Genomic DNA, 27,925 nt, shown 5'->3' on the forward strand with positions numbered 1-27,925 from the left:
CAGGGATTCTGACAAGTGAGTTCCCCACTGTTTTCAGAATTCCCACCTGCCAGGCTAACTTAGCCCCAGTTGATCTGGCTGAGGCCCCACTTCTCCTTTTGCTCCATACAAAAGGGCTCACAGAAAACTTAGCAATGCTACGGTCATCGGAAAACTACTGTCTTTTTCACTTCCAGCCTGGGACCACCAGAACCCAATAGGAAAAGCAGAGGGTGGTAGGGGAGTGGGGAGCAAGAGCTCAGTGTGCTCATTCTCAGCAGGGTTGATGGCAACCACTCCCATCTGTAGAGTTACAAACGTGTTCCCCACTTGTTTCTCTATTGAATAAGATCTTCACAAGAACTCTCTGAGTAGGTATCATGAGGTCCATTTTAAAGATAGAGGAACTGAGGGGGCGCCTGGGTGGCTCGGTCGGTGAAGTGCCCAACTTTGGCTCAGGTCATGACTTCTCAGTTCTTGAGTTTGAGCCTTGTATAGGGCTGTCTGCTGTCAGCACAGAGCCTGCTTTGGATCCTCTGTCCCCCTCTCTCTCTGCCCCTTCCCCACTCATTCTCTCTCTCTCTCTCAAAAATAAACAATTTTAGAAAAAAAGATGGAGAAACTGAGACTCAGAAGTAGACTTACATGTGTACAGTTATGTAACTCATAACCGGCAGAGCCAAGGTTTGAGTTCAAATCATCTGACTCCAAAACCAGAACATTTTCCACTGTATCAGGCCACAGAGGAAAATGAAGCATGGAGCATCTTTCTGGATAGAGTCAGGGGCCTGAGATTCCCTGGTAAGGGGCCAGTATCCCTGCAGGGTGTCCTTCTTTCCTCAGGTTGCTTTGGGACTTTAAGGCAAATCACTGTGTATTGTAGTCAAAGGCTGGTGTGGCATGCTTTCTCAAGCATCCAAGCCCAAGGATGGTCATATATTAGGAAACAAGGTGGTGTTCATTCACCATACTCCTCCCTCCTAAGCCAGCTTCCAAAGTGACTGAGGCATAATCATAAGATCTCACAAAAACAAAGCTCAAAATACTAGCTTTATGGCTGAAAAAGAGACCATGGGTTCACCTCCCCAGACTTTCTATTATTTATCCCCAGAATGGCAGTCTTTTCTCTCTGAGGGGCAGAATATATCCCAGTAAGTTCATGGCATGGAGGAGCAGAGAACCTGAGTTTTCAGAGAGCAAGCTGCTCCAAAAGAGAATTTTCTGGTTAGTCACTTCTCCCTTGGGGAGCGCTGTGTGAAGGAGAGAGGGGCTGAACGTGTCTGCCCATGCTTTCACCTCTTCTCTATGACAGTGTGAGGAAGGGGGAACAAGCATTCCTTCCTCTCAACACTGTGCTTCCCACATTGCAACATCCTGAGTGTACCAGGGATCGTCAGCAGATGCAATATGTAATTCATTCTGACGAGGAAAGAAAGACAATGGTCTTGATGTCTTATCTAGAATGGTAGGTAAACGAGACAATCGTGTAAGAGGAAGGACTAGTAACCAGGAAGAGCAGATGTGTTATTTGCAGACAGGTGGAACAACCAAATTAGAGTTTCAGGGCTGTAAAGAACTTAGAGATCATGTACAACAAATCCCTGCTTACCTGACAGGCTTGTTTGGCAAGGTCATGTGGGAATTCATGGGGCTGGGATGTGAGTCCAGCATTTAGTTTGGTTGTCCTAAAGAAGTCTAATGACCTCAGCCCCATACCCATGACCCCCTTCTAAGGCTTTCTCACCTTAGGGCCCATGCTGCTACTGTTGAGCCCTCCAGCATGGCCATAGCTGAAGGGGGGAAGGGTAGCCAGCCTAGATGCTGGTCTATAAACTGAGCAGGAGGGACTCCAGTGACTAATTGAACCCGCTAGATTCTGTCTTTTGAGGATTTTTGAATATGAGACATTGGGCTCTGAGCAATTGATAGGAAGGGCAAAAGACACAGAGAACAGCAGTAAGAAGGCATGAGCTGAAGCTATGAGTGAGCAGGGTGTGAGGTCAGATGAAGAGCAAAAAGTGTTTCATAGGTGGAGATGTGAACAGCAAAGAAAGGATGGAGGAGCTGGGTTCGAACGATGGGGAAGCTCTGGAGTAGCGATTAGCTCCTCCTGCTGCGGAGGGAGGTGTAGAGATCACCCAGCTGCCAGACCACGTTGGATCCTGCTACCTTCCAATTACCAAACTATGTTCTAGGCCCAGGGGAGGTTAGCTGTTGAGCTATTAATAGGGTCACCAGGGACCTGGTTATATGGCCAAGATGTCACCCTTTCTTAAAACATGTAGCTTCATAAAACACCAACACTCAGGGTAAAATGGGTAAGCCTTTTTGTACATTACAACCCAAACAGGCTAACACGCTGGCTTTTCCACTAGCAACTGCACCTGTACAAACCACATAAATCAGTATTAAAAGTTTTGATCCCATAGTTGTGTCCCTTCTGGCAGCAACACCTACAGTTTTTTGATTGGCCCAGAATTCACTTATGATCCTTTGCTCCATCCCAAATAATCACTATCAGAGCCTTAGAAACCTCCTGGTACAGCCTATACTACTCCTTTTTCCCTAAGCAGGCACTCCTTGGGCACCGGGTGCCTCTGTGTTTAGTGTCTGTCCTAAGGTCCAAGAATAGCATGAGCAGTCGTGATGAGTAAGTGCCCAGAGCATGACTCCCTATTCACGAAACGTGGAGCAGCTGGGTGGGAATGCACGTGTTGGATGAAGGGAGGTAAGTCAGGTGGGAAGATAAGAAGAATGCCCGGCTAGCTAGGAACTGTAATCTCTAGCTTTGCTTGGATGTGCCCTAACCTACTGCGACTTGACCTCCTCGCCTTCTTCACCGCATTTTTGCTCTCTGCCACTCTTCTCTCCTCCCCCTTCCCCCCTTCCCTGGCCTCTCTATGGGACTCTGGGGTGATATGAGTAAACCCCAACAAAGCTTCTACCAAATCCAGGTCTCCTTCTCCTAGAGAGTCTCCAGTGATAAGAGCATGGATTTTTCACAGTTGGTTACAAACTTGACTTTATTTTCTCACCTATAAAATTGGCAAAGTTCAGTCTCTCCAGCAAACGGTGTTGGGAAAGTGACATGTGGAAAAATGAAACTGGACCACTTTCTTACACCATACACAAAAATAAATTCAAAATGGATGAAAGACCTAAACATAAGACAGGAAGCCATCAAAATCCTTGAGGAGAAAGCAGGCAAAAACTTCTTTCACCTCAGCCACAGCAGCTTCTTACTCAACACCTCTCCAGAGGCAAGGGAAATAAAAGCAAAAATGAACTATTGGGACCTCATCAAGATAAAATGCTTCCGCACAGCAAAGGAAACAATCAGCAAAACTCAAAGGCAACCAACAGAATGGGAGAAGATATTTGCAAATGACATATCAGATAAAGGGTTAGTATCCAAAATCTATAAAGAACTTATCAACACCCCAAAAACAAATAATCCAGGGAAGAAATGGGCAAAGTTTAAAAGCCCACTTTATTTACAAAGGTGTAGGAAAACAAGTACTCTCATACATTCCTGGTGGACATATAAATTGGCACAATTTTCAGGCTGAAAATTACAAATCACATGCCTTTTGACTTAATTAGCTCCACGTCTAAGAATGTATTCTAAAGATATACACGTAGCAAACTTTACTCGCTTTCTTTCAGGAAGCATCCATTAAGGATGGCTCCAGTGAAGAAGCAGCAGTCTTTGGAATTCTCTGTAGCCCATGATATGGGATAACCAGTGTTGTATGTAGCCAACAGCCTGTCTGGGTTGAGAATAGATATAGGTAGGTGGCCTTTCTCTTTCCATCAAGCCTTCCTCGATTTTTCCAATAGAACGACATACAGAGCACCGCACTACATCCCTTACAGAGTGCAACTGAAGAACTCAAACTATTCACCAACTATTCTGCCTTTCTGATGAATGAAAGAGTATAAGAGGGTTGTGACCATGTAATAGGGGATATTGGGCAAAAAGCGACAGTACTGTTGCATAGGAAATGCCAGAGTATGGTGTAAACGGGAAGTCATTTTCAGTTCTGACCTCAAGCAGGAAGGGGCTCCTCTAGCCAGACAGCCTTTAAAACTCCTTTTTGCCACCACAATCTGTAATGAATTCAGCCACTAGAAGAGCGCAGAGTCCTTGGTTAGAGATTCAGAGCGCCAGGCTCACTCAGCTATTCCCAGACTCAGCATCCAAATACCGGTACCTTGAACCATGTGCAGAAAGATGACCTATAGCAAATGGATCCTATAGAAAGAGGCAGACCTCCCAGTGCAGGGCACACTGTGTGAGACGGGGAGACATGGGCTACCTACAGAGAATTAGACCCAACCCGCCCCTTTGCTTTAGGGTCATTGCCAGAATCATCTAAAGAGGATCCAGAGCTGGGGTTCAGAAGCCATCACGGGCTGTTACCCAGGGTGTACTATATAGCCTTGCTTCAATCCTTCTCAACATTTCACTTTGCCATTTCCATAAAGTTCTGAGCTTGGCGAATTCCAAGGCAATATTAGAGTCCTCTAGAAAAATAAAGATAGGTACTGCCTTTTACTAATTTTTTCCCCACCATTCCTGCCATACATTACAACAGTTCTTCATTTCAGGGGGTAATTGGATGGAAAGATGATTTCATTTGTCTATTTTATGTAGGACGAGGCTTCCTGTGCTTTCTTTTCTTATCTGCAGTATCAACTTTTATGATTCTGTGGTAAATTTACTAACATGGAAAGAATAGGGGAGAAGGGGAGGGGGTTGAATAGAATAATGGTGGGGTCTGGAGTGCCTGGGTGGCAGAGAGATACTTCAAAGAGAAGAATGAATAGCAAGGCCCTAAATAAGTTGTACTCTGAGTTTAGTAATGTTAGCTGTGTTCATTGTGAGGACAGGTGTTTGCCCTCTGATAATAAGTAGACTTTAATCCTAGGTGTGAGTACAAGTCATGTCAACAGGGGTGGTTCCAGAGAAATTCACAGTTATTGCCCAAGACGCAACATTAGCCCACAACCAAATTCTCACACTGAAAAGTCACTGGCAAGTAGGAATGCCAGTCTTGATACAGCTCATTAGGTAACAGAAAAGGAACTGATCCTCCAAGTCAACAAACATCTTTGGATGCTTCAAGGGCTAGCCAGGCAAGCCATTCCAGCAAGGGAGAGGTGTGGCTCTGGTGTGTGGTGACACACGGTGAACACCCAAGCTCCGTAGTGCTGATTAGTTGTGTAATGGGTGGATGAGTCAAAGATCATGCTTCCTAGCTTGTCAGATACTTGGTAGCTCCCAGGAACTTGCTCCAGACTTCCAGTGGCTCCATGCAAGCAATCCTGGGGCTGATTACGAGACCACATCAAGACTCAAATTTCAGTGTCATAAGCACTGAAGCAAAATCCTCCTGACTCACATCCTTTAATCCAAAGAGGAAGATTTCAGTCAGAGATTGTGTTTCTGTGAGCATCTTCACTTTCACCAGGGCCTTGTGAATTTATGTGGACAGCACAGGAGGAGCAGCAAATTAAGAGTCTGGTCCAGCAAAATCAGCTCTGGCAAGGTATGAAATCTTACCCACAAGACATGGTCGTGCTGCCCAGTCCATAGCACCAACAGCTATGGTACCATGTTCCCTGCAGGGAGCTTCCTCTTCCAAGTCCCCTGTAATGTTGGTATCGACACTTATCACCCTGCTACCTTATAGTTTGGGAATGGATGGAATGGTTAGCTTTCCTTCTCATCCCCAGGGCTCCAGGAAGAACAAGTAGTCATATACTCCTAGGTTTAATCCCTGGCTAAGGTACTTAATAATTGGATGACCATGGGCAAATAATCTGAGTCTCGATTTCTTCATCTGTTTATTAAAAATAGTAATACCCACTCTGTAGGGTGTTTTTTGAAGATTAAATTAAATCAGCTCTATAAAGTGCCTAACACAGTGCCTAGCACAAAAAAAATGGTAGTTTTCATCTCTGGAATTAGTGAGTCTCAGAACTGGAAAAAATGTTAAAGGTTATCCAATAAGACCCGCCTTCTGTTATTCTGTTGCCAGAATCCCCTATTACACCTCCAAGACATGTGGCCATCCAGCCTCTACTTTGAGTGTATCAAGGCAAGAGACAATACTCCTAGGAGTCCTGAGGTTCTTGCTGAAATTGAGCTGAAATATAGCTCTAAGGGGCTTCGACTATTTGGAATAGTAACCCCTTACCCACGTACAAGAGTAGCACTCTGACTGTGCAGACTTGTACCACACATCTCTGGGCGATGCTGTTCACACAGACCACAATGTAAATGGTGCCTCCTGGAGTTGGGCATTGTGATGGCCCTGTCTATGTATAAGTCATCCAAATATTTAGTGTCAACCTCACATTCCTTTGAGTCTTTTCTTCTCCAATGAAAACCTCCAAATTGCTTCTATCATGTCTCACATGACAAGTTTTGCATCTCTCATCACTCAAGTCACTCAGTGCTCAACTATGTACTGCCTGGATCTGGGCACAATGCTTTAGTCATCATCTGACCAGTCTGGAGAAATGAGACCCACTTTTCACATTTCACACCACTAAGCTATGTTCTCTCACCCCAATTCCATCCTGAACTTGTATGGTTCGTTTTATTATTTCAGTTCTCATTTAATCCTTACACTTGCCCCTATGAAATTTCATCCAGCTGGGTACAGCTCATCATTCCAGATGGTGAAGACATCTTTGCATCATGCAACATACTCATTCTCTCATGTTGGTACAGAGATTACTCAAGACTCACAGGACAAAGGGCAGAGTTCTTTCTCCCACTCTTAGAAAATTCCCCCTAACTGACATAGATTCTTTTTTCTTTCCTTCCTTCTTTTTTCCCTTCCTCCCTCCCTCCCTCCCTCTCTTCCTTCCTTCCTTCCTTCCTTCCTTCCTTCCTTCCTTCCTTCCTTCCTTCCTTTCGATACTTGTTTCACTAACATACAGTTAAGATGTCTCTTTATTGACCACAACTATACTATGGGAGACTTTGTTGAGTTTCTTGTTCAAATGATTTATTCCTTCAGACAACAGTGTTGGGCACCTGCTGTGTCTTGATACTGTAGTAGATACCTATAGTACAGGCAATGTTGTGCTGGAAAACATTTAACACTGACTTCCCAGAAAAAAAATCTTTGATCTGTAGCATTTGCTGATTTCCATGACATAAGTACTTCCAAAATGGCAGACTTCAAACTATCAATGTGATGTCACTGAACACGGAGTTGGGAGATGTGCACAATTAGCTCTTGTGAACTAGCATGAGCCAACTCCAGCACACTACTGATGATGTACACATGAATCATAAGTGGTTTCTGCCTTAGAAAAACTCCAAGAAGTTTTTAGAATCTATCATGCACAATGCCCTTCTTCTCTCTAGACCTACTATGCAGAAACAATGTCAGTGAAGGATATAAGATTTGTCAGGTATAAGTTGTTCTCAGTGAACCATTGTGTTTCATACTTGCAGTGGACCTTTTAAGTGGTTGTGAACCTAAATGTTTCGTTCAAAATTATTTCCAGAAGCAAGGTTAAACTCATTCACCTATAGTTTAAGGAATCCTATCTCTTCCTTTAAAAAAAAATTAGTACAGGGGTCCCTGGGTGGCTCAGTTGGTTAAGCGTGTGACTTCAGCTCAGGTTGTGATCTCATGGTTGGTGGGTTCGAGCCCTGCATCAGGCTCTGTGCTGTCAGCTGGAGCCTAGACCCTGCTTCAGATTCTGTGCCTCCCTCTCTCTCTACCCCTTCCCTGCTCACACTGTCTCTCTCCCTCTCAAAAATAAATAAACATTAAAAAAATTTAGGGGTGCCTGGGTGTCTCAGTTGGTTAAGCATCTGACTTCAGCTCAGGTCATGATCTCACAGTTCGTGAGTTCGAGCCCTGCCTCAGGCTCTGTGCTGACAGTTCAGAGCCTGGAGCCTGCTTTGGATTCTGTGCCTCCCTCTCTGTCTCTCCCCCACTCACACTCTGTCTCTCTCTCAAAAATAAATAAACATTAAAAAATTAAAAAAAAATTAGTATAGGGCACCTAGATGGCTCAGTTGGTTGAGTGTCCCACTCTTGATTTTGGCTCAGGTCATGATCTTACAGTCGTGAGATTGAGCCCCATGTGGAGCTCCATGATGGGCATGGAGACTGCTTAAGATTCTCTCTCCCTCTCCCTCTGCCCCTCCCCCATTCATTCTCTCTCTCTCTCTCTCTCTCGAAACAAAAATAATTAGTACATTTCTAATCTTCTAGCATGTTTACTATTCTCCATAAGTCCTTAAAACTCTCCAAGCACATTTTAGAAATCCCATTCCTAAATTCTCAGTAACTTGGGTGAATCCCATTCCAATTTGGGAACCCAGAGTACATACTGCCTCTTCATCTACCTTGAGCTTTGCTTCCAACCAATATTTATTCTTCTCTTTTGGATCCAAAGATCTTTCTACTTGATGAGAATGATAAAAGGAAAATAAAGGAAAGGATCCTTTCTCCATGTTTTCATGACAGATAATCTTTGCTAACTGATGGGCAGAATAAGTTCCCCATTCCCAAGATGTCCACATCCTAATCCTTGGATTAGGAAGGACGTTATCTTACATGTAAACATGTTATATTTTTTGGCAAAGAGGAATTAAGGTTGCACAAGGAATTAAGCTTGCTAAACAGATCTTAAAATAAGGAGAATATCCTGGATTATCCAGATGATCCCAGTGTAATCCCAGTTTTTTAAATGTAGAAGAGAGAGGCAGAAAAGATTTAGAGATGCTGCATTGCTGGCTTTAAAGATGGAGGAAGAGACCAGGAGGCAAGGAATGCAGGTGACCCCTCAAACTGGAAAAGGCAAGGAAATGGATTCTCCTTTAGAGCCTCCAGAAGGAAAAAATCCCTCCTCACTCTTTGATTTTAACCCTGTCAGACCCATTTGGACCTCCAGAATTGTAAGACAGTAACTTGGTGTTTTTAAACTACCAACTTTGTGGTAAAACATCCTACAGCAGCCATAGAAAACTCATATATCAACCTTCTTTCTTGCCATCTTCCATTATCAAGGCTAGAAAGTCCAGTACAGATAGTCCCCAACTTACAATGTTTTGACAAGTAGGATGGTGCAAAAGTGATACACATTCAGTAGAAACCATACTTCTAATTTTGAATTTCGATCTTTTTCCAGGCTAGTGACATACGGTAGAATCATCTCTCATGATGCTGGGTAGTAGTGGGTACAGCTCCCAGTCAGCCACGTGCTCACAGGGGCAAACAACTGATACACATGCACCACAATTCTGTACCCACTCTCAGTACAGTAGTCAATAAATTACATGAGATATTCAACACTTTAGTATTAAATAGGCTTGCTATTAGATGATTTTGCCCAACCATAGGCTAAAGTGTCCTGAGCACATTTAAAGCAGGCTAGGCTAATTAAAGTATTTTCAACTTAAGATAGACTTATCAGGACGTAACCTCATTGTAAGTTAAGGAAGATCTGCACTTGCTAAGTCAGTGGTTCTGTGCTTTTATAATCCATTACCAAAACCATGATGGTGACTTAGATACCAGTGTCACCAAAATATGGTGATGTGGAGATCCAGAGGACCTTGACCACTGAAGAAAGTGCTTTGGCTATCAAGACATGCTCTATCACTAGGGGCGCTGGGGCGGCTTAGTTGGTAGAGCATCAGACTTTGGCTCAGGTCATGATCTCATGGTTTGTGAGTTCGAGCCCCGCATTGGGTTCTGTGCTGACAGCTCAGAGCCTGGAGCCTGCTTCGGATTCTGTGTCTCCCTCTTTCTCTGCTCCTCCCCCGCTCATGCTCTGTCTCTGTCTCTCTCTCTCAAAAATAAACATTAAACAAAATTAAAAAAAAAAAAAAAAGACATGCTCTATCACTATAGCCAGACAGTATTTTCTCCAGAGGTAGAAAGGAAGATAATGCTTCCTCTCTATGGTGTATGTTCACCTGTAGTCACATCTGATGTGCGAGCTCTCCAGCTACACAGCACTATCTTTACATAACACATACCCACACAAACTCTTTTCTCAAGGTGTCTTCATAGCACTAGAGTGCTACATCCAGATGACTTTCCAAACTTGGCCATCCATTCTACCTGGAACCAATTTCCCCTACAACCTCAGTGTCCTGGCTCCTGAGAGCAGAAGTCTCACATCACCCCAATCCCAAGACACACAACATTTTCCTAGTCAGAATGGGTCTTATTTTTTCCAGAGGATAAAAACCTCATCTTAACACAGTAAAAGTGTATCTTTGCTTCCTAATCCCCCTGAGGAAATTACTCGACTTGTGCATGGTCTTGTGATTCTCATAAATTTAACGTCACTTTTTGGTCAGTACTGCTTCTCCACCCTTGCTTCTCTAACTGATTCCTCTCCCCACCCTACCCCCCACTTTCCCTCCACCACGAAACCATCAGGAAAGCAAAGCAAGAACTTTGCCACATATTTGACGTAGAGGCCACTTTTAGGCAGCAGGCTTGAGCAATGGAAAATGAACAAAGCAAAAGGGCCCACAGACTCTTTAAACGACATAGCCATAGGCCCCACCTGACCAATACAACCAGACACAGTCCCTAAGATTACTAAAAAAGGGAAAATTCCATATGTTCCTATACTCCCCCTCTCTATGGTATAACTGTGGCCCCCACCACTGCCTCAAGGCAGATAGTCTCTCCTTTGCTGTCCTGCCTGCCTCCTCTCTCTTTCAGTGTACTTAATAAACTTCTCTTTTGTTCTGCCTTGGGTGAATTCTTTCACTGCCCACACCACTGGCCCCCCACCCATTACAATGTCTCACATTTGGTGACCCCCCCATCCAATCAGGTCACCCCACATTTGGGTCTTACATGAATGAGATTTTCAGGAAAGGGTGGACAGCTTATGTACTGCCATTATCTTGCCCTATACTTCCCTTCAGCTTGGTGGGCAGGCTGCAATCCTTTCCCACAACCAAGGTATTTATTTCCTTCTCCCTTTTTATCCTTACCTATGTGCCCTCCATGGAGTTTCTAGCCTAAGGTAATTGATTTCCATACCACCATAAATGTTCCCTTGAGTAACTCTGTTCTCTTTCATCTCTGTGTTCCAATCTTATGTTTCATGCCCCAGGGTCTCTGGAACAGTGTTCACTGAGTTTATTACTCATGCTCTGTAGTCTCGTACCCTGAGTTCATCAATCATTAATATGTCCTAGGTGCTGTGGGACATGAAAGATGCTCCATGGGACTTGAATCCTTGTAGTTTACCCGTCTAGTTGGGACATTACCAGATAACGATGCTGTGAGATAGGAGTGGCGTGCACTTTAATAAAAGAATTGATAAGTTCCAATGAGAGCTCTGAAGTGGGCAACATGTCACTTCCAATTTGAAGACAGGGTTCAAGGAGGAGGGGCTTCCAAGCTGGGCCTTGAAGAAAGAGAACAATTTAGAAATGTGAAGATGGGGAGGGTGGCAATTTGGGCCAAGGAGGCTATCCTGTGAGCAAAAAGTTCAGACTTGTGATAATGCTGGGCGTCTGTCTCCATGGAGAAGAATGAAGCTTGGCTTGGACAAGCACAGCATGGTGGGTGAAGAGTGTGAGATACATTTCTGTAAGACTAGAAATGTAGATGGGGTCAGACCTCAGAGGGTTCTCAAGTCAGCAAACAGGATTTGGCCTTTCAGCTATAGTCAATGGGTATCTTTAAAGTTTGGTGAGCAAAGAGTAAAGCCACTTACTTACTTACTTACTTACTTACTTACTTACTTACTTATTTATTTACTTAATGTTTATTTTTGAGAGAGAGAGAGAAAGACAGCATAAGTGGGGAGGGGCTGGAAGAGAGAAAGAGAGAGACAGACAGAATCTGAAGCAGGCTCCAGGCTCTGAGCTGTCAGCACAGAGCCCGACACGGGGCTCAAACTCAGGAATCATGAGATCATGACCAGGAATTGTGAGATCATGGCTTGAGCCAAAGTCAGATGCTCAACTGACTGAACCACCCAGGTGCCCCGCCACATACTTTTTAAAATGTATAATAGCCATTCACTAAAAGAATATTGGTATTCAGTAATTTTTAAAAATGTTTTATTTGTGGGGCATTAAACATTAAAAAAATGTTTTATTTGTTTTTGAGAGAGAGAGAGGGCACATGTGAGTAGGGGAAGGGCAGAGAGAAAGGGGGACAGAGGATCCAAAGCAGCCCTGCGCTGACAGCAGAAAGCCCAGTGTGGAGCTCGAACCCACAAACCGTGAGAGCATGACCCGAGCTGAAATCAGGAGGTGGATGCTTAACCGACTGAGCCACCCAGGTACCCTATGGCCTTCTTATACAAGGTAAAGTGGTTAAGAGAACATCAGCCTTAGAGTAAAAAAACACACAGTCAAATCCTGCCTCCTCCTCTGCTAGCTGAGATTTGACCAGCTTAACCTCTTTCAGGTTCAGCTGCCCCATTTATAAAAATGGAGACTGTAATAGAATCTACCTCAGAAGGTTGTTGTAATGCTTAAATGAAATAATAAATGACACATACTTAACATAACTGACTCACAGAATAAGTGTTCAGGACACGTTAGGGGAGAAAAAGCACAGCACACTTTCTCCACAGCCTGGAAAACACATCTCCTACCCCCAATTCTTGTGCCCAGACCAAACTATTAGGTAGTTGGTACTGAGTTTTCCACAGCTGGTCATAGGCATCACTCTGTTGGTTTTGCTCAAACACGGGTCAGGGAGGGAAGGAAGAAGAGGGCCTAACTCCCTAAGTCCCACCTCTATTCCTGCTCTCTGTTTACACAGGGTTGCAAATTTAAATACCACAGAGAACAGACAGGTGTGTAAACAAGTGAAGCAGGCCCGGGAAGATGTGTGACAAATTGAAGAGTAGGATTTGATCCTGGCCCCATAAAATTGCCTATGCTTACACTTCCTGGGGTGCTTAGGGCTGGTAGACAAAATGGAGCAAGTCATAGTTTGAATTATAAGAATGCTTATAATGTTACCTTTGTGAGGAACATGAGTCAATTCTTGACTGATAACACTATCGACACTAGGTGAGGACCTCGTAACCACTGACCTGAACTTTTTATCTCATGGACGTGGTGAACTGTAACCAATACTCTGTACTTGTGTGAGTTGCATTATTGACAGCTCAGAGGAGAGTTTGTGGACACACACAGATATGTAATGGTTCCTATGCATTTTAGCTTTTTTTTTTCTTTCTTTTATCCTGCCTAATTTTAAAAAATTCCTTATTTCCCTTAAGAAATCGTGTTCGGTGTCATATGTTCAAATAAAAGTGTACAAAGTAAAATGTACAATTAAAATCCTTTACAGAGGGGTACCTGGGTGGCTCAGTCGGTTAAGTGTCTGACTTCGGCTCAGGTCATGATCTCACAATCTGTGAGTTCGAGCCCCGCGTTGGGCTCTGTGCTGACCGCTCAAAGCCTGGAGCCTGCTTTGGATTCTGTGTCTCCCTCTCTCTCTGACCCTCCCCCGTTCATGCTCTCTCTCTGTCTCAAAAACATAAACAAACATTAAAAAAATAAATAAATAAAAATAAAATGCCTTATAGAACCATCTCCTCAGAAATTACCTCAGCAAGAATTTGATAGATTTTTTTCCGGTTTGATTTTATGGCATGTGCACACTGTATTTGTTTCCTGGGGCAGCCGTAACGAAGCACCACAGACTAGGTGACTTAAATAACAGCAATTCATTTTCTCACAGTTCTGGAAGCTGGAAGTCTGAGCTCAAGGGGTCAGCAGTGTTAGTTTCTCCTGAGGCCTCTCTCCTTGGCTTGAGGATAGCGGTCTTCTACCTCTGTCTTCACATGGTCTTACGTATGTGTGTCTGTGTCCTAATTTCCTTTTCTTATAAAGACACTAGTCATATTGGATTAAAGTCCACCATAAAGACCTCATTTAAACCTTAATTACCTCTTTAAAGATCTTTCCTCCAAAAACAGTCACATCCTGAAATACTGGGCATTAAGGCTTTAACATAGGAATCAGGGGATGATGTACAAATTCAGCCTGCAACACACACATGTAATAATTCTTATAATAATTCTTTTTCAGCAGAGTTATGCAACTTGCTTTTTTCACTTAAGGTAGTTTCAACACATTTTCAGGTCAGAAGATTGTGTATCTTTCTGAGGAGGCTGAGAGATTGAGTATTTAGCTGTCTCATCTCCTATATATGGCGAGAGAGAAGCGGTTGGGAATGGCCATTTGGGTCCACAACCAATAGCATCAGTCAAAAAGATACACTGGCTCTTCACTGCCTCTCTTCCTTCTCCTTCTAATTGCTTTTATTACTTTGTGTTTTCATCTGAAGTTCACGTGATTTTCTTATGCTTTTTCTTCATATCCCACATTAAGTTGGTTATTGCATAAATTATGCTCTGTTTGCTGTTTCTATGATGGGTGTTCATTGAAAAATGATATTATGTCCTTGCTTTCTTTTCTTAGCTCTTCTGGCTTCCTTGCTTTATCTCATTCAGTTGATTAATGACTACATCTTTTATCTCGCTCTTTCTCTTCTGTGGAAAGTGCAAGGCATGTGTTACCTGAAAGTTCCTGCTGCCTCCTAAGATGTGTTCTCCAAGTCTCCTGTTTGACTCTCGGTAGTGTGAGTGGTTTCTCTTTTGCATCCCTCCTTGTGTCTTTAAGGTCCCTTTATATTCTGCCCCTAGTACTTAAAAATGCACATTGATGCCCTATGTTCAGCCTTTCATTGAGTCTGTGTGTGTGTGTGTGTGTGTGTGTGTACACGCACACATGTGCACAGGGGTCTTGAGCAGTTGGCATTTATGAATTTTGTCTCAACTTTCTTTCTCTGGAACTTGACCTTGTCAGGGCCCATCCTGTGGGCTGCCTTCATTTTGTAGAGTGTTCCCAACCTGAGGTGAAGTTCATTCCCTTGCAGGCCCCTTAAGGCCTCTGAGCACTGATTTGATGTAACAGTCAAATCTATCTTAGTGTCTTTTTTTTTTTTTAATGTTTATTTATCTTTGAGAGACAGAGCATGAGCAGGGAAGGGGCAGAAAGACAGAGGGAGACACAGAATCTGAAGTGGGCTCCAGGCTCTGAGCTGTCAGCATAGAACCGGATGCAGGGCTCAAACCCATGACCTGAGCCAAAGTCAGATGCTTAACTGACTGAGCCACCCAGATGCCCCTATTTTAGTCTTTAATGTCATCCTTAGGAAAGATTTTCTTACTTCAAGACATATATAAATATTCATCCGTTTATGGAAGTATATTTATTATATTGTTTCCAAATGGCTAGCCAACTTTTCCAATATAATTTTTTAAATTCCCCAAATCTTTCCTACCTATATAACTTGCCGGACAGTGTTTATACACATAGTGGATATGATATACTGAATAGTGTACAGACACGGAACTTTTCTAGGCTTTTCTTTCCATCTCACTAAAATAGCTCTTCCAGTTGTATCTATTTTCAGAACACAAATGTATATTCACAAACAGATTATGTTGCATTATAGTCTGTTCTTAGACATAATATATATAAAATTTTAGCTTTATAATACAGGAAATTGAAAGTTGCATAAACAAAAGTTCCCACTGCTCTCACCTCCCACTTATACCCCATGTACAAGGTCTAATCATAATGCTGACCTGATTAGAGCATAACAGATATGCCCTAAACAAGAAAACTTAGGGACAGCCTCTACTGCCTCTGGGTAGGGCCACAAGAGCAGGGCAAAAGGACCCATACCGTGACTTAAGGGTGAGAAATTTGTCTGAAGTTATCAAATCTTCATTTCACTATAGCAGACAGGGCAAAGTCTTATATAGACTTTTTTTTGATGACCAAAACAAGTGACCCCAAGATTTATCTTAGGGAGGGAGCACTCTTCGTTTAAAAAAACATTTCACGGTCCACTTAGATATATCAAGTTGGTTCTCGGGTCGCAAAGCCTAGTCATGAAGTGTAAAGAGGGAGTTCAAATGCTTTATGAGAACAAAAGGAATGATTTTAGACTCCTATGAGGAGAAGACAGAAACAAGGAAGAACAAGAGAAAAACAGAAGCCAGTGATACAGTAAAATCCCCAGGGGTGGGGGAGCTAAATGGGCTTTTAAGAGGACACCCAATATTTAAAGTTGAGTTGTTACGATAGTTTTGATGTAAACTCCTCCATCTCTCCAGGTTCTTAGCATCATCTGTTCCTCAAATGAAAAGCCTGTGTTTAAGGGGGGAAGGGAGTAGAGGACAGCAGCTGTGTTCATATCTAGTTCCATGAGTTTTCGTGGATGGTCCATAATCTAAACTTACTCAGCAGAAACATGAACCAGAGCAGAGGTAACCATGAGCAAGTAGGTTCCTCAAACTGTTGCGAAACCTTGGGGAAGATCACTGATTTCTACAAGTTATAAAATGGGGACTTTCGATTATATTAAATCTTGCAAGCAGGGTGATCCCAGCTCTATAGTTACCCAAAACTTCACTGGCTATATCTGTGTTTGCTCTCAAAAGAACTGGCATCACTCCTACCTTTGGGGAAATGCATTGCCATATTGTTCAATTTACCTCCCAGAAACAAGTGGGGAGAGGGAAGGAATAAACAGAATTTCAAAACCTCTGTTAGTTTTTCTAATGGTCCATTTCTGAGCAGAGCAGATTAGACAGAATTACATTTTTCTCTTCGTAAAGTGTGGTTAATCATAATAGCTTCTTCACACGGTTGTGGTGAAGATTACATGATTAGTGGTATATGTACAGCACTTTAGAAGTGCCTGGCACACAGTAAATCCTGTGACATTTACTATTATGAATATTTTCTAAGTTTATTTATTTATTTTGAGAGAGAGAAAGAGAGTGATGAGGAGACGGGCAGAGAGAGACAGAGAATCCCAAGTAGGCTCTGCCTGACACGAGGCTTGAACCCACGAACCATGACATCATGACCTGAGCCGAAAACAAGAGTCAGAAGCTTAACGGACTGAGCCACCCACACACCCCTAGTATTATGACTATTAATACTACTGTCATTATCATGCCTAGTAGAATAAGGGGAATTGAGCTGTAGGGACTCTAAGAGGAAAGGAGGCAGAATCTTCAGGAGTAAGAAGAGGAGTGCCCTGCCCTCGCCTCTCCCTTCACCTCAAGTCTTCAACAAGTCCGCCATACACGAAAAACAAATGCCCGTGGGGAGTTTTGGGAGGCGGGGGCAGTTGTGGGGCAAAGCATCACAGAAAGGAGCCAAGTTATGGAGTAGAGAAGAGAGACTGGCTTCAGCAGGTGGGATGTAAATGAAGCCAAGAGGAAGCTAGAACTTGAACTCAAAACTGAAAATGATTGGGGGGTCAATAAACTCACCAGGAATCTGCAAACATAATTGGAAAGGATTAAAGAAATCATGCCAACAGAAAAAAAAAAAAAAAGCCCAAATCACATTCAAGTGATGCTCTCAGCTGACCTAAGCCCACATTAAAAATAAACTGCACAAGGGGCACCTGGGTGGCTCAGTCGGTTAAGCGTCCGACTTTGGCTCAGGTCATGATCTCACAGTTTGTGAGTTCGAACCCCTCGGGCTCTGTGCTGACAGCTTGGAGTCTGGGGCCTGCTTCAGATTCTGTGTCTCCCTCTCTCTCTGCCCCTCCCCTGCTCACGCTCTGTCTCTCTGTCTTTCAAAAATAAATAAATGTTAAAAAAATAAAATAAAATAAAATAAACTGCACAAGAAAGTTAAGAAATAACTTGTTGAGAGACCCTGAGTGACTCAGTTGGTTAAGCGTCCGACTTCAGCTCAGGTCATGATCTCATGGTTTGTGAATTAAATCTCTCTTTCTCTCCCTTAAAAATAAACGTTTTTTTTTAAAAAGAAGTAATTTGTTGAAAATCTATCAGATTAACACTTTTGGGAAAATGGTCACTTCAATGCAAATTTAAAAATTCCCTTCCAAAATACAAATCAAAACCACACTCAGATATCACCTCACGCCAGTCAGAGTGGCCAAAATGAAGAAATCAGGAGACTATAGATGCTGGAGAGGATGTGGAGAAACGGGAACCCTCTTGCACTGTTGGTGGGAATGCAAACTGGTGCAGCCGCTCTGGAAAGCAGTGTGGAGGTTCCTCAGAAAATTAAAAATAGACCTACCCCATGACCCAGCAATAGCACTGCTAGGAATTTACCCAAGGGATACAGGAGTACTGATGCATAGGGGCACTTGTACCCCAATGTTTATAGCAGCACTCTCAACAATAGCCAAATTATGGAAAGAGCCTAAATGTCCATTAACTGATGAATGGATAAAGAAATTGTGGTTTATATACATAATGGAATACTATATGGCAATGAGAAAGAATGAAATATGGCCTTTTGTAGCAACATGGATGGAACTGGAGAGTGTGATGCTAAGTGAAATAAGCCATACAGAGAAAGACAGATACCATATGGTTTCACTCTTATGTGGATCCTGAGAAACTTAACAGAAACCCATGGGGGAGGGGAAGAAAAAAAAAAAAAGAGGTTGGAGTGGGAGAGAACCAAAGCATAAGAGACTGTTAAAAACTGAGAACAAACTGAGGGCTGATGGGGGATGGGAGGGAGGGGAGGGTGGGTGATGGGTATTGAGGAGGGCATCTTTTGGGATGAGCACTGGGTGTTGTATGGAAACCAATTTGACAATAAAATTCATATATTAAAAAAAATAATAATAAAAAAAATAAAAATAAAAATAAAAATTCCCTTCCAGCCTATGCTCATTAAAATAAATAGAAATATCCCCCAATAGAGTGGGGCCCCAATCTCATACATATTAGGAAAATTGGCTGGCTGTGATTCAATTCATACCAAACTGAAAAGTGGTGCTGGGAATTCAAAGTGTTAACATTCAAACTGGTGAGCCTTGCTGGGATGGGTAGGGGACAAACTTCTGAGAGCCCCACCATTACTACCCAACAGAGAGTCGGAGTGGGTTGTGTACATTTGGGACACGTTCCTCTGTAAAGTATTAAGAAGCTTACAGAGAACACTAGGTAAGTAGCTCCTCTTGTTGACTTAACATTGCTTCCACTTCAGGACCGGTTAGGTCTGTAGGGAAGATGCAGCACAGGAGACCTGGTGGGGTGTTGGGGAGACTCTCCAACCAACAAAACCTAGCCCTAGCCCTAGCTAGCATCTCCCCAGCCAGACGTGCACCAAAATAGCTGCCTTTCCCCAAAGTAAACAGAAGTATGGAGATTCACGCCACTGTTACCCCAGCCAGAAGGACAAGATCAGTGAAGTTATACTCACAGCTATGGGATTTTTAACAACTTCTGAAAGGAAATGCCATTTCCCAGAAGATTACCAACCAACAAACAATAAATAAACTAATGGAATATAAGAGAGAGTCCAGAAGTAAAGGAGTCAATTAATATAGTCAATTAATTTTTGATAAAGGTGCCAATGTAAAGCAAATAAGGAAAGAATAGTCTTTTTCAATAAATTGTGCTATTGAAATTCCTTACCTCACACTATATATACATCAACACTTAATGACTCACGATACACAAAAATTAACACAAAATGGACCAAAATAGATCATTTACTTAAATGCAAAAGCCAAAACTATAAATCTTCTAAAAGAAAATGTAGGAGAAATTTTTTTCAATCTTTGCCTAGACAAAGATTTTTTTTTTAAGATTTTATTTTTATTTTTATTTTTTAATTTTTTTTAACATTTATTTATTTTTGAGATAGGGAGAGACAGAGCATGAACGGGGGAGGGTCAGAGAGAGAGGGAGACACAGAATCCGAAACAGGCTCCAGGCTCTGAGCTGTCAGCACAGAGCCCGACGCGGGGCTCGAACTTCCGGACCGCAAGATCGTGACCCGAGCCGAAGTCGGACGCCCAACCGACTGAGCCACCCAGGCGCCCCTAAGATTTTATTTTTAAATAATCTATATGCCCAATGTGGAGCTCGAACTCAGAACGCCAAGATCAAGAGTCACATTCTCCATCAACTGAGCCAGCCAGATGCCCCCTAGACAAAGATTTCTTACATGAAACACAAAAAGCATGGACCATAAAAAACAGAGAGAGAGAGAGATAAATTGGACTTCACCAAAATTTAAAACTCTACTCTTCAAAAGATGCTGTTAAGAAAGCAATGGTCTGGGAGACAAAATTCACAGTATGTCTATTTGCCAAAGTACATACACCCAAAATATATAAAGAATGTTTATAGCTCAGTAGTGATGAGACAAGCAACTCAATTTTTAGAATATGCAAAAAGCTTTAACAAACACCTTGCAAAAGGACATATGTGATTGGCAATTAAGTGCATGGAAAGATGTTCAACGTGATTAGTTGTTAGGGAAATACAAGTTACAATTGTAATAACATACCAGCACATACCTACTAGAATGGCTGAAATCAACAGAATGGACAATAATAGCAGCAGTTTGGAGAGAATACAGAAGTCCGGGAATATAAAAAGCTACGCCACTTTGGAAAACAGTTTGGTGGTTCCATATAAAGTTAAATATATGCTTGCAGTATGATGTAGCAATTTCATTACTGGTTATTTACCCGAAGAAAAGTATGTCCACACAATTACTTGTGCACAAATGTTCATAACAGCTTTATTCATACTGGCCCCAAATTGGAAACAACCCAAATATCCACCCAAAGTGAATGGATAGGGGTACCTGGGTGACTCAGTCATTCAAGCATCCAACGCCTGATTTTTGCTCAGGTCATGATCTCACAGTTCATGAGATCAAGCCCTGCATGGGGCTTGACATGGAGCCTGCTTAAGATCTATTCTCTACCTCCCCAACTTGCACGCACATGCTCATTCTTTCTCTCTCTCTTAAAAAAAAAAAAAAAAAAAAAAAAAAAAAAAGTGAGGGACGCCTGGTGGCTCAGTTGGTTGATTGTCCGACTTTGGCTCAGGTCATGATCTTTTGGCTTGTGAATTCGAGCCCTGCATGGGCTCTGCGCTGACAGCTCAGAGCCTGGAGCCTGCTCCCTCTCGCTCTGCCCCTCCACCGTTCATACTGTCTCTCTGTCTCTGTCTCTGTCTCTCTCTCAAAAATAAACATTAAAAAAAATTTTCAAAAGTGAACGGATAAATAAATTGTGACAGAGCCATATAATGGTATACTCCTCAGTATGAAAAGGGAACAAACTATTGACACAGGAAACAAAAGGAACGGATCTCAAAAACATATGGTCCACTAAAAGCGCCAGACACAAAAGACCTCATACATATGCATATGGCACTCTGGAAAAGACAAATCTAATATAGAGAGAAAGAAAGCACATCAGTGGTGCCTGGGGCTCTCCATGGTGAGCGGGGATTGACCGGGAAAGCAGAAATGAACTATTTGGGTTGAGAGAAATGTTCTTGTACTTTCTGTGGTGGTGGTGACATGGTATGTACAATTTACCAATTTCATTAAACTATAACTGCAAATGCGTGCATTTTAATTGTATGCAAATGTACTTCAATAGAGTTGATTTAACAAAACAAAATTTTTACTGAAAAAAGCTACATGATATAAAAATATCTTTATGATGATAAACAGGAACCTGGACTAGCCAGTGTGGTAGGGAGGGAGGTCAGATACACGTATAATATCCTTATCTTTCAAAAGAAGTTATTCATGGATAATTAGAGATTCAGATTCTGATCAAGATAACAAGCTGAGCAAGGGCTGCTAGTTCTCTCCCCTGAAGGTGCAAACAGAAATGTGAGAGGGATGTCAATAAATTCCAGAACCTAACATAAGACTGCAAGAAACTCTTGAAGAGACACAAAGTGCTTGGGTCTTGGTGAGGGGGGGAAATAGACTTTGGAAGCCTAATAGTAATAAAAGTAATACACAGTGTTTGTTATTTGCCACTCTTCTAAGTCTTGGATATATATACTATCTGATTTAATCCCCTGAACAGTTCTGTGAGGTGGGGATTGTTATCCCCATTTTACAGATAAGCGGACTGAGGCAGGGTGAAGCTAAGTAGTGTGCCTAATATCACATAGCCAGTAAGGGCCGAGCCAGGATTTAAACCCAGGCAGCCTGGCTCCAGAGTTAGGGCTCTTGTGTCTGCACCCTGGGGCTTCCCATTATAGTGTTAGGAGCCATAGGGTAAGGGAATGGCTAAAGGAACACACTCTCCCTCTGCCATTTCCTCTCCCCCATATTGCCCTCCTTGGGTGGAGGATGGCAATACCCACAGAAGGTTGATCGGAGAGGGTGCTTCTGTTCTCCACAGCATCTTCTGATAATGACAAGATGAGGCCATGACTGGCCCCTGATCATTACCTTGCTTCTCCCGCCATCTGTGACTAGGAAATTACTAGGATACCACCCTGCAAAAGATCTGTGCCTGGATAAAGTGGTTTAGAGATTGCCTAAAGAGTGGGATTGCCTGGGGTCCTTGGGGGGTGCACTAATGTGGAGTGGTTAAGCCCACCAGGGGCTCCCCCATCCCACTCATCTGGAGAAGATGACAGTGCTCACGTTTTCATCTCTCCCCAAAGACAGTGGCCATCAGGCACAAGGGAATATGAGCTCACAAGAAGAAAACAATGAGACATCTGAGGAACACAAACACTATAAAAGAGCCAACACCAGAGGAAGCAGAGTTAAAGGACCACCAAAATAAATATCAAGTTAAGATTACAGATATGCTCAGAAACACAGGAGGGTATTAGAAAAGAATAATAGATGTTATGAGGAAGAAGCAATGTCATGTGAGAAATAAGGTAAGTAAGTAACTTTAATTTCACTGCCACCTAAATAAATAATGGCAAAACTTAAAAAACAAAATGTGTCATTAAAACTAGAGAATACCAACGTACTGGGAGAAAAGGGTTGGGTCACAGGGATATGAAATTGTGCTAAGATACTTGGGGAGAAGACATGGAGAATTTTAAAAGGCATAATGTAGGGGCAACCTGGCTGGCTCAGTTGGAAGAGCATAGGACTCTAAATTTCAGGGTTGTGAGTTCAAGCCCCGTGTTGGGCATGGAGCCTACTTAAAAATCAAATAAAAGGCGGGGAGCCTGGGTGGCTCAGTTGGTTAAGCATCTGACTCTTGGTTTCAGCTCAGGTCATGATCTCACAGTTCATGGGTTCGAAAGCCTGCTTGGGATTCTCTTTCTGGCCCTCTCCTGCTCGCGCTCTCTCTCTCTCCCTCTCTCTCAAAATAAATAAATAAACTTAAAAAGATAAATAAGATAAAATAAAAGGCATATGATAAGGTAACAAGGAGAAACACATCAGATAATAAGAGCTAAAAGAAGCTGGAGTGGCAGCTTAATTTTAGGTAAAATAGATTTCAAACTCTTCATTCCCCTCCCCTCCAAAAAAAAAAGCCTATGGGAAAAATAATGATGTCATATAGTTGTACAAGTATAGTAGACCCCAAAAAACATGATTATGAGCACGTATATATCTGACTACTTAGCCTTAAAATATATAAAGCCATAACTGACAAAACTAGGGAAGAAACAGATAAAACCACCACTTTTGGAAGAAGTTTGACACTTACTCAGAAACTGTTAGATCACACCGATTTTAAAAATTAACTACCAGCATAGAAGATTTAATAAATACATGATTGAACATTTTAAAAGCAGGACTTAGCAACATTTTTTTTTCTCAGCACATCCGAAGGAAGAGCCTTACTATAGCAGTGATTCTCAAAAACAGGAAGTCTCGCTGAGAAAGAGACAGGATACTGACTTATAAAATTAATAATGATAGAGGAAATTTATAGAGCCAGAAAAATTAAAGCCAGTCTAAAAGTTTAAAAATCTGCATGAAACAGATGAAATTCTAGGACAGTTGGCTAAATAAGAATGAGACTCTGATATCAACACAGAATACCTATCTTTTCTTTTCTTTTTCTTTTCTTTCCTTTTCTTTCCAAGTACTAGACCCTGGCTAACCCAGATTCATCTCCTTTAATTCTTAGAACTAATATTTAGTAAGTACCTACCGGTGCCAAGCACTCTCTCATTCCATCTTTACAACAACTGCATGAGCTAGGTGTCATTATTATCCCCATTTTATAGAAAAGGAAACTGAGGCATGGGAAAACTAAGAATCTTGCTCATGGTTACCCAACTTCTAAATGTGCTGTAAACACTTAATATTTAAATATTAGATTATGAGATGTAATAGCATCATCATTTTATTTATTTCCTCTTATTTTTATTTTTTTTCACGGGCAATGCTTTCTTCTGTTTTAAAAATCGTAGGGCTAAAATCTAGTAAAATGTGGACCCATACCCTGTACTTATTTTATGTTGTGATTTACAAGGTATAAATTCTATATTTTGTAAAATGTTTTGAAAGAAGTCGACAAAGTAATTCCCTTTTCTTGCTCCCAAATGCAGAGGTCTGAGAGAAGTCACATGGCCTATGAGCTTCTGGGTGTTATCAAACCCAATTTCCTCTGAACTACTAACTGCCCAGATACATTTACAGGGCATGCAGGAGTCCCACTTAAGCAGTGGTTTTTGCTACATACCTATCTATCTATCTACCTTAATATTTTTAATGTTTATTTTATTTTTGAAAGAGAGAGAGGGACAGATCATGAGCAGGGGAGGGCCAGAGAGACAGGGAGACAAAGAATCTGAAGCAGGCTCCAGCCTGAGCTGTCAGCACAGATCCCACAAACCATGAGATCATGACCTGAGCTGAAGTCAGACACTTAACTGAGCCACCCAGGCACCCCTGTATCTATTTTTTTCATTGAAGAATCTTATTTAGGGAGGGTTAATACTCCCAAGATCACAGAGCTAGGAAGTGATGGAGTTGGTACTTGAATCCAGTTAATCTCACTCTAAGAGCCAAAGCATGTGATTACTAACATGCCCCACACCAATGAGATCAGAAATAGGTCTCTATACACTAACTGCCCAAGATACACTGTTTAGGTTGGTGGTGGTGGTGAGGGGGAGAAATTTAACTCCAAAAATAGTATGTAAAAATTTCCTTTAAAAATATACATTAATGGAAACCAATTTGACAATAAATTTCATATTAAAAAATAAATATAAAAAAATAAAAGTATACATTATACATACACATCATATGACATATGATAAATATTATATTTATATAAATTTATATTATATATAAACTTACTTAATTTTAATATAATTATAAGTACATAATAAAATTATATATTATATAGATATAGAAACAAACAGAGGTACAGAGAAAGACACAGATTGACTGGTCTGGTAAGAGTTTTGTAGTCATATTGCATGGTTGGATCCCAGCTCTCCCATTTATGAACTGGGTAACCTCTGGCAAGATATTTAATCTCTCCATGACTCGGTTTCCTTTGTCACAAAATGGGGCTAATAATGGTACCTAATTCAGGGCTGTAAAGATGAAACCAGTTGCTACGTGGAAGAGCAGTTGACCAACAGCAACTGCTCACTAAGTATTAGTTAATTTATTTGTTAAAAAATGGCTGCTTCTGGAGAACATTTCACCTCTGTTACTTTTGTAATCAAGGAAAGTTGCTAAATTAGGAATAACTCTACTGTAATTGTAACCATGTGATACTGATGCAGAAAGAGGTAGATCAATGAACTAGATTGGAGACTTCAGAGAAGTCCCAATTATACTGGGATAATATTAATAGATAATAAGGATGTAGAATCAGTGGGGAAAGTATAGGCTATTTCATCTAGTGAGCTCGTTTAATTTAGTGCCACGCATGGTGCTTTTTCTTAATTAGGTTATCCACCCGGGCTGGGAATCAGATGGATAAAGTCCACTTCGGACAGTGTTGTCAGCCCTGGCTGCATAGCAGACTCAGGTGGAGAGCCTTGAAAACTCCTGCTGTCCAGCGGTGCCTGGGTGGCTCAGTCGGTCAGGCATCTAACTTCAGCTTAGGTCAGGATCTCGCAGTTCGTGAGTTTGAGCCCTGCATCGGGCTCTGTGATGACAGCTCAGAGCCTGGAGCCTGCTTCGGATTCTGTGTCTGCCCCTCTCCTGCTCATGCTCTGTCTCTTTCTCTCAAAAATGAATAAACTTAAAAAACAAAACAAAACCTCCTGCTGTCCAGGGCCCTGCCCTGTCCATTTAAGTCATCATCTCTGGAATGGGGCCCAGACATCAGCATTTTTCAAAGACTTCTCCCAGATGATTCTAGCGTGCAGTCAGGATAAATAACTACTACTTTACAGGGCATTATTTTACCAAAATGATATATTAAAGGTTAATTTCCTAGGAACAAATTTCACATCAGCTGTTTATTAAGAGATTTTGCTCGCTATTCCTGCATTCCTCCCCTTAGGGGATCCTAGTTGGCAGGTACACTTTGCATTTAGATTTTTTCCCTGGGGAATGTTAATTGCTTCAGCTATCATAACAGAATGGAATTTTTACTTTTCCCTGGTGTCACAGAAGAATCTGTACAGCGCACCTGAACTCTGACCTTCTACGTCTATTTGGATGGTACCCCCAAACCCAGCAAAGGAAGTGGTCCCATTTAATTGCCAGACGTCCCATTTAATTGCGGGACTGAGTCAGTTAAAAGCAGCACCAAGAAATCACCAGACTGTCCCACAGAGCCTGAGATAGTGAGGAAACCAAAAGTCTTTCTAAAGTCAAAAAGTTCTGCCTTTATTTCCAGATCTTCTTCCTGATTTCCAAGCAGCCAGCCACCTGCTCTCAGCTTTCACCAAGAACTAAACAATTTAAGGAAGGAAGATTATTCTAGGCCAGAAAGGTTCTGGGAAACTTTAAGTAACCTTGCCTGTGGAGAGGACATTTCTTGGCCTCTTTCCCTCGTCAGGCCTGACCATCTTCTGGGTCGGGGAGAAGAAAACCCTTTATCTTTTCCTAGTCGGGATCTTTTTCTAGGCCTAACTGCCTGAGCTCCTGCTGAAAGACCTGTTAACAACTGCTTTGTGGGGAGAGAAGCAGTTTAAGATTAGACCACTAAAGATAAGATTGAGCAGAAGCAGCTGCTAGATTCACTCATTTACGTATCCACAGTGCTGGTGGTGCAGGTCTGTATTAAACCCACAGAAATGTGTCACTGAGGCAGAAATCACAAACCATCTCCAGTCTTTCTGGAAACCCATGAAAAGTGCCCTTGGGAGGGGAGGGCGAGTCGCAAATGGGAATGGTTTGATGGATGGTTGCTTTATTTTTTTCAATTTTTTTAATGTTTATTCATTTTTTCGAGAGACAGAGCGAGCAGGGGCGGGGCGCGCGCGCGCGCGCGCACACACACACACACACACACACACACACACACACACACACACACACACAGACGCGCAGAAGCAGGCTCCAGGCTCTGAGCTGTCAGCACAGAGCCCAACTCGGGGCTCGAACTCACTAACCGTGAGATCATTGCCTGAGCCGAAGTTGGCAGCTTAACCGACTGAGCCACCCAGGTGCCCCTGATTGATGGGTTTAAGGAATTCTTTGACTGCTCTATGTGGACACACTGTTTGCTTTCAGTGCCCATCACAGACTTCTGGTCTCCACATGAAATTGGAGGAACTGCTAGAAAACCAATGCTGTGCAGACTAAGCACTACACATAAAAGGACAGTTGGCACAGGAAACACACAAAGAAAAATTAAGAAGGCTCCTCAAGGTCCCAGCCAGGTGGAGGCTCCCCCCTGCAGCCAGGTCACCCCAGGGGCAGTGTCCTCACCTTCCGTGTTAGCCACCGTGCTTCCTCAGACTGCCCACAGCCCAACTCTTTCCAGCAAATCCCTTTGCTTTTATGTCACACACCTGCCTTTAGAGATTTTCTGGGCCTCAAGAGAGATATTTATTAAGAAGTAGAAAGGGCATGAGTCAGGAAATGAGAAGAAGCCCAGAGCTTTTAGATCATGTGACTGAGGACGCTACTTTTCCCTTCTCTGAACTTCATTGCCATATTTTAAAAGACTGGGGGACTAGATTTCTTTCCCCTCCCATCTGTGAACATTTACCA

At 42.3% G+C, this 27,925-nt stretch overlaps 1 protein-coding gene across 8 annotated transcripts in view; it reads right to left on the reverse strand.

The window, feature by feature from the left end:
• Positions 1-27,925, reverse strand: part of SUSD1 (sushi domain containing 1) — a 285,236-nt gene that overhangs the window by 47,067 nt on the left and 210,244 nt on the right. For 2 of the 8 annotated variants that reach the window (XM_042964606.1, XM_042964607.1), the window contains exon 16: positions 10,589-11,397. The exons of the other annotated variants lie outside the window; for them this stretch is intronic. In XM_042964606.1, coding sequence (XP_042820540.1) covers positions 11,234-11,397 — 164 coding nt within the window. In that variant the 3' untranslated portion in view covers positions 10,589-11,233. Of the gene's footprint in view, positions 1-10,588; positions 11,398-27,925 lie in introns of those variants that run through there. 8 annotated transcript variants of the gene reach the window in all.

Source organism: Panthera tigris, chromosome D4 (genome assembly GCF_018350195.1).
Source record: "Panthera tigris isolate Pti1 chromosome D4, P.tigris_Pti1_mat1.1, whole genome shotgun sequence".
Classification (NCBI taxonomy): Eukaryota; Metazoa; Chordata; class Mammalia; order Carnivora; family Felidae; genus Panthera; species Panthera tigris.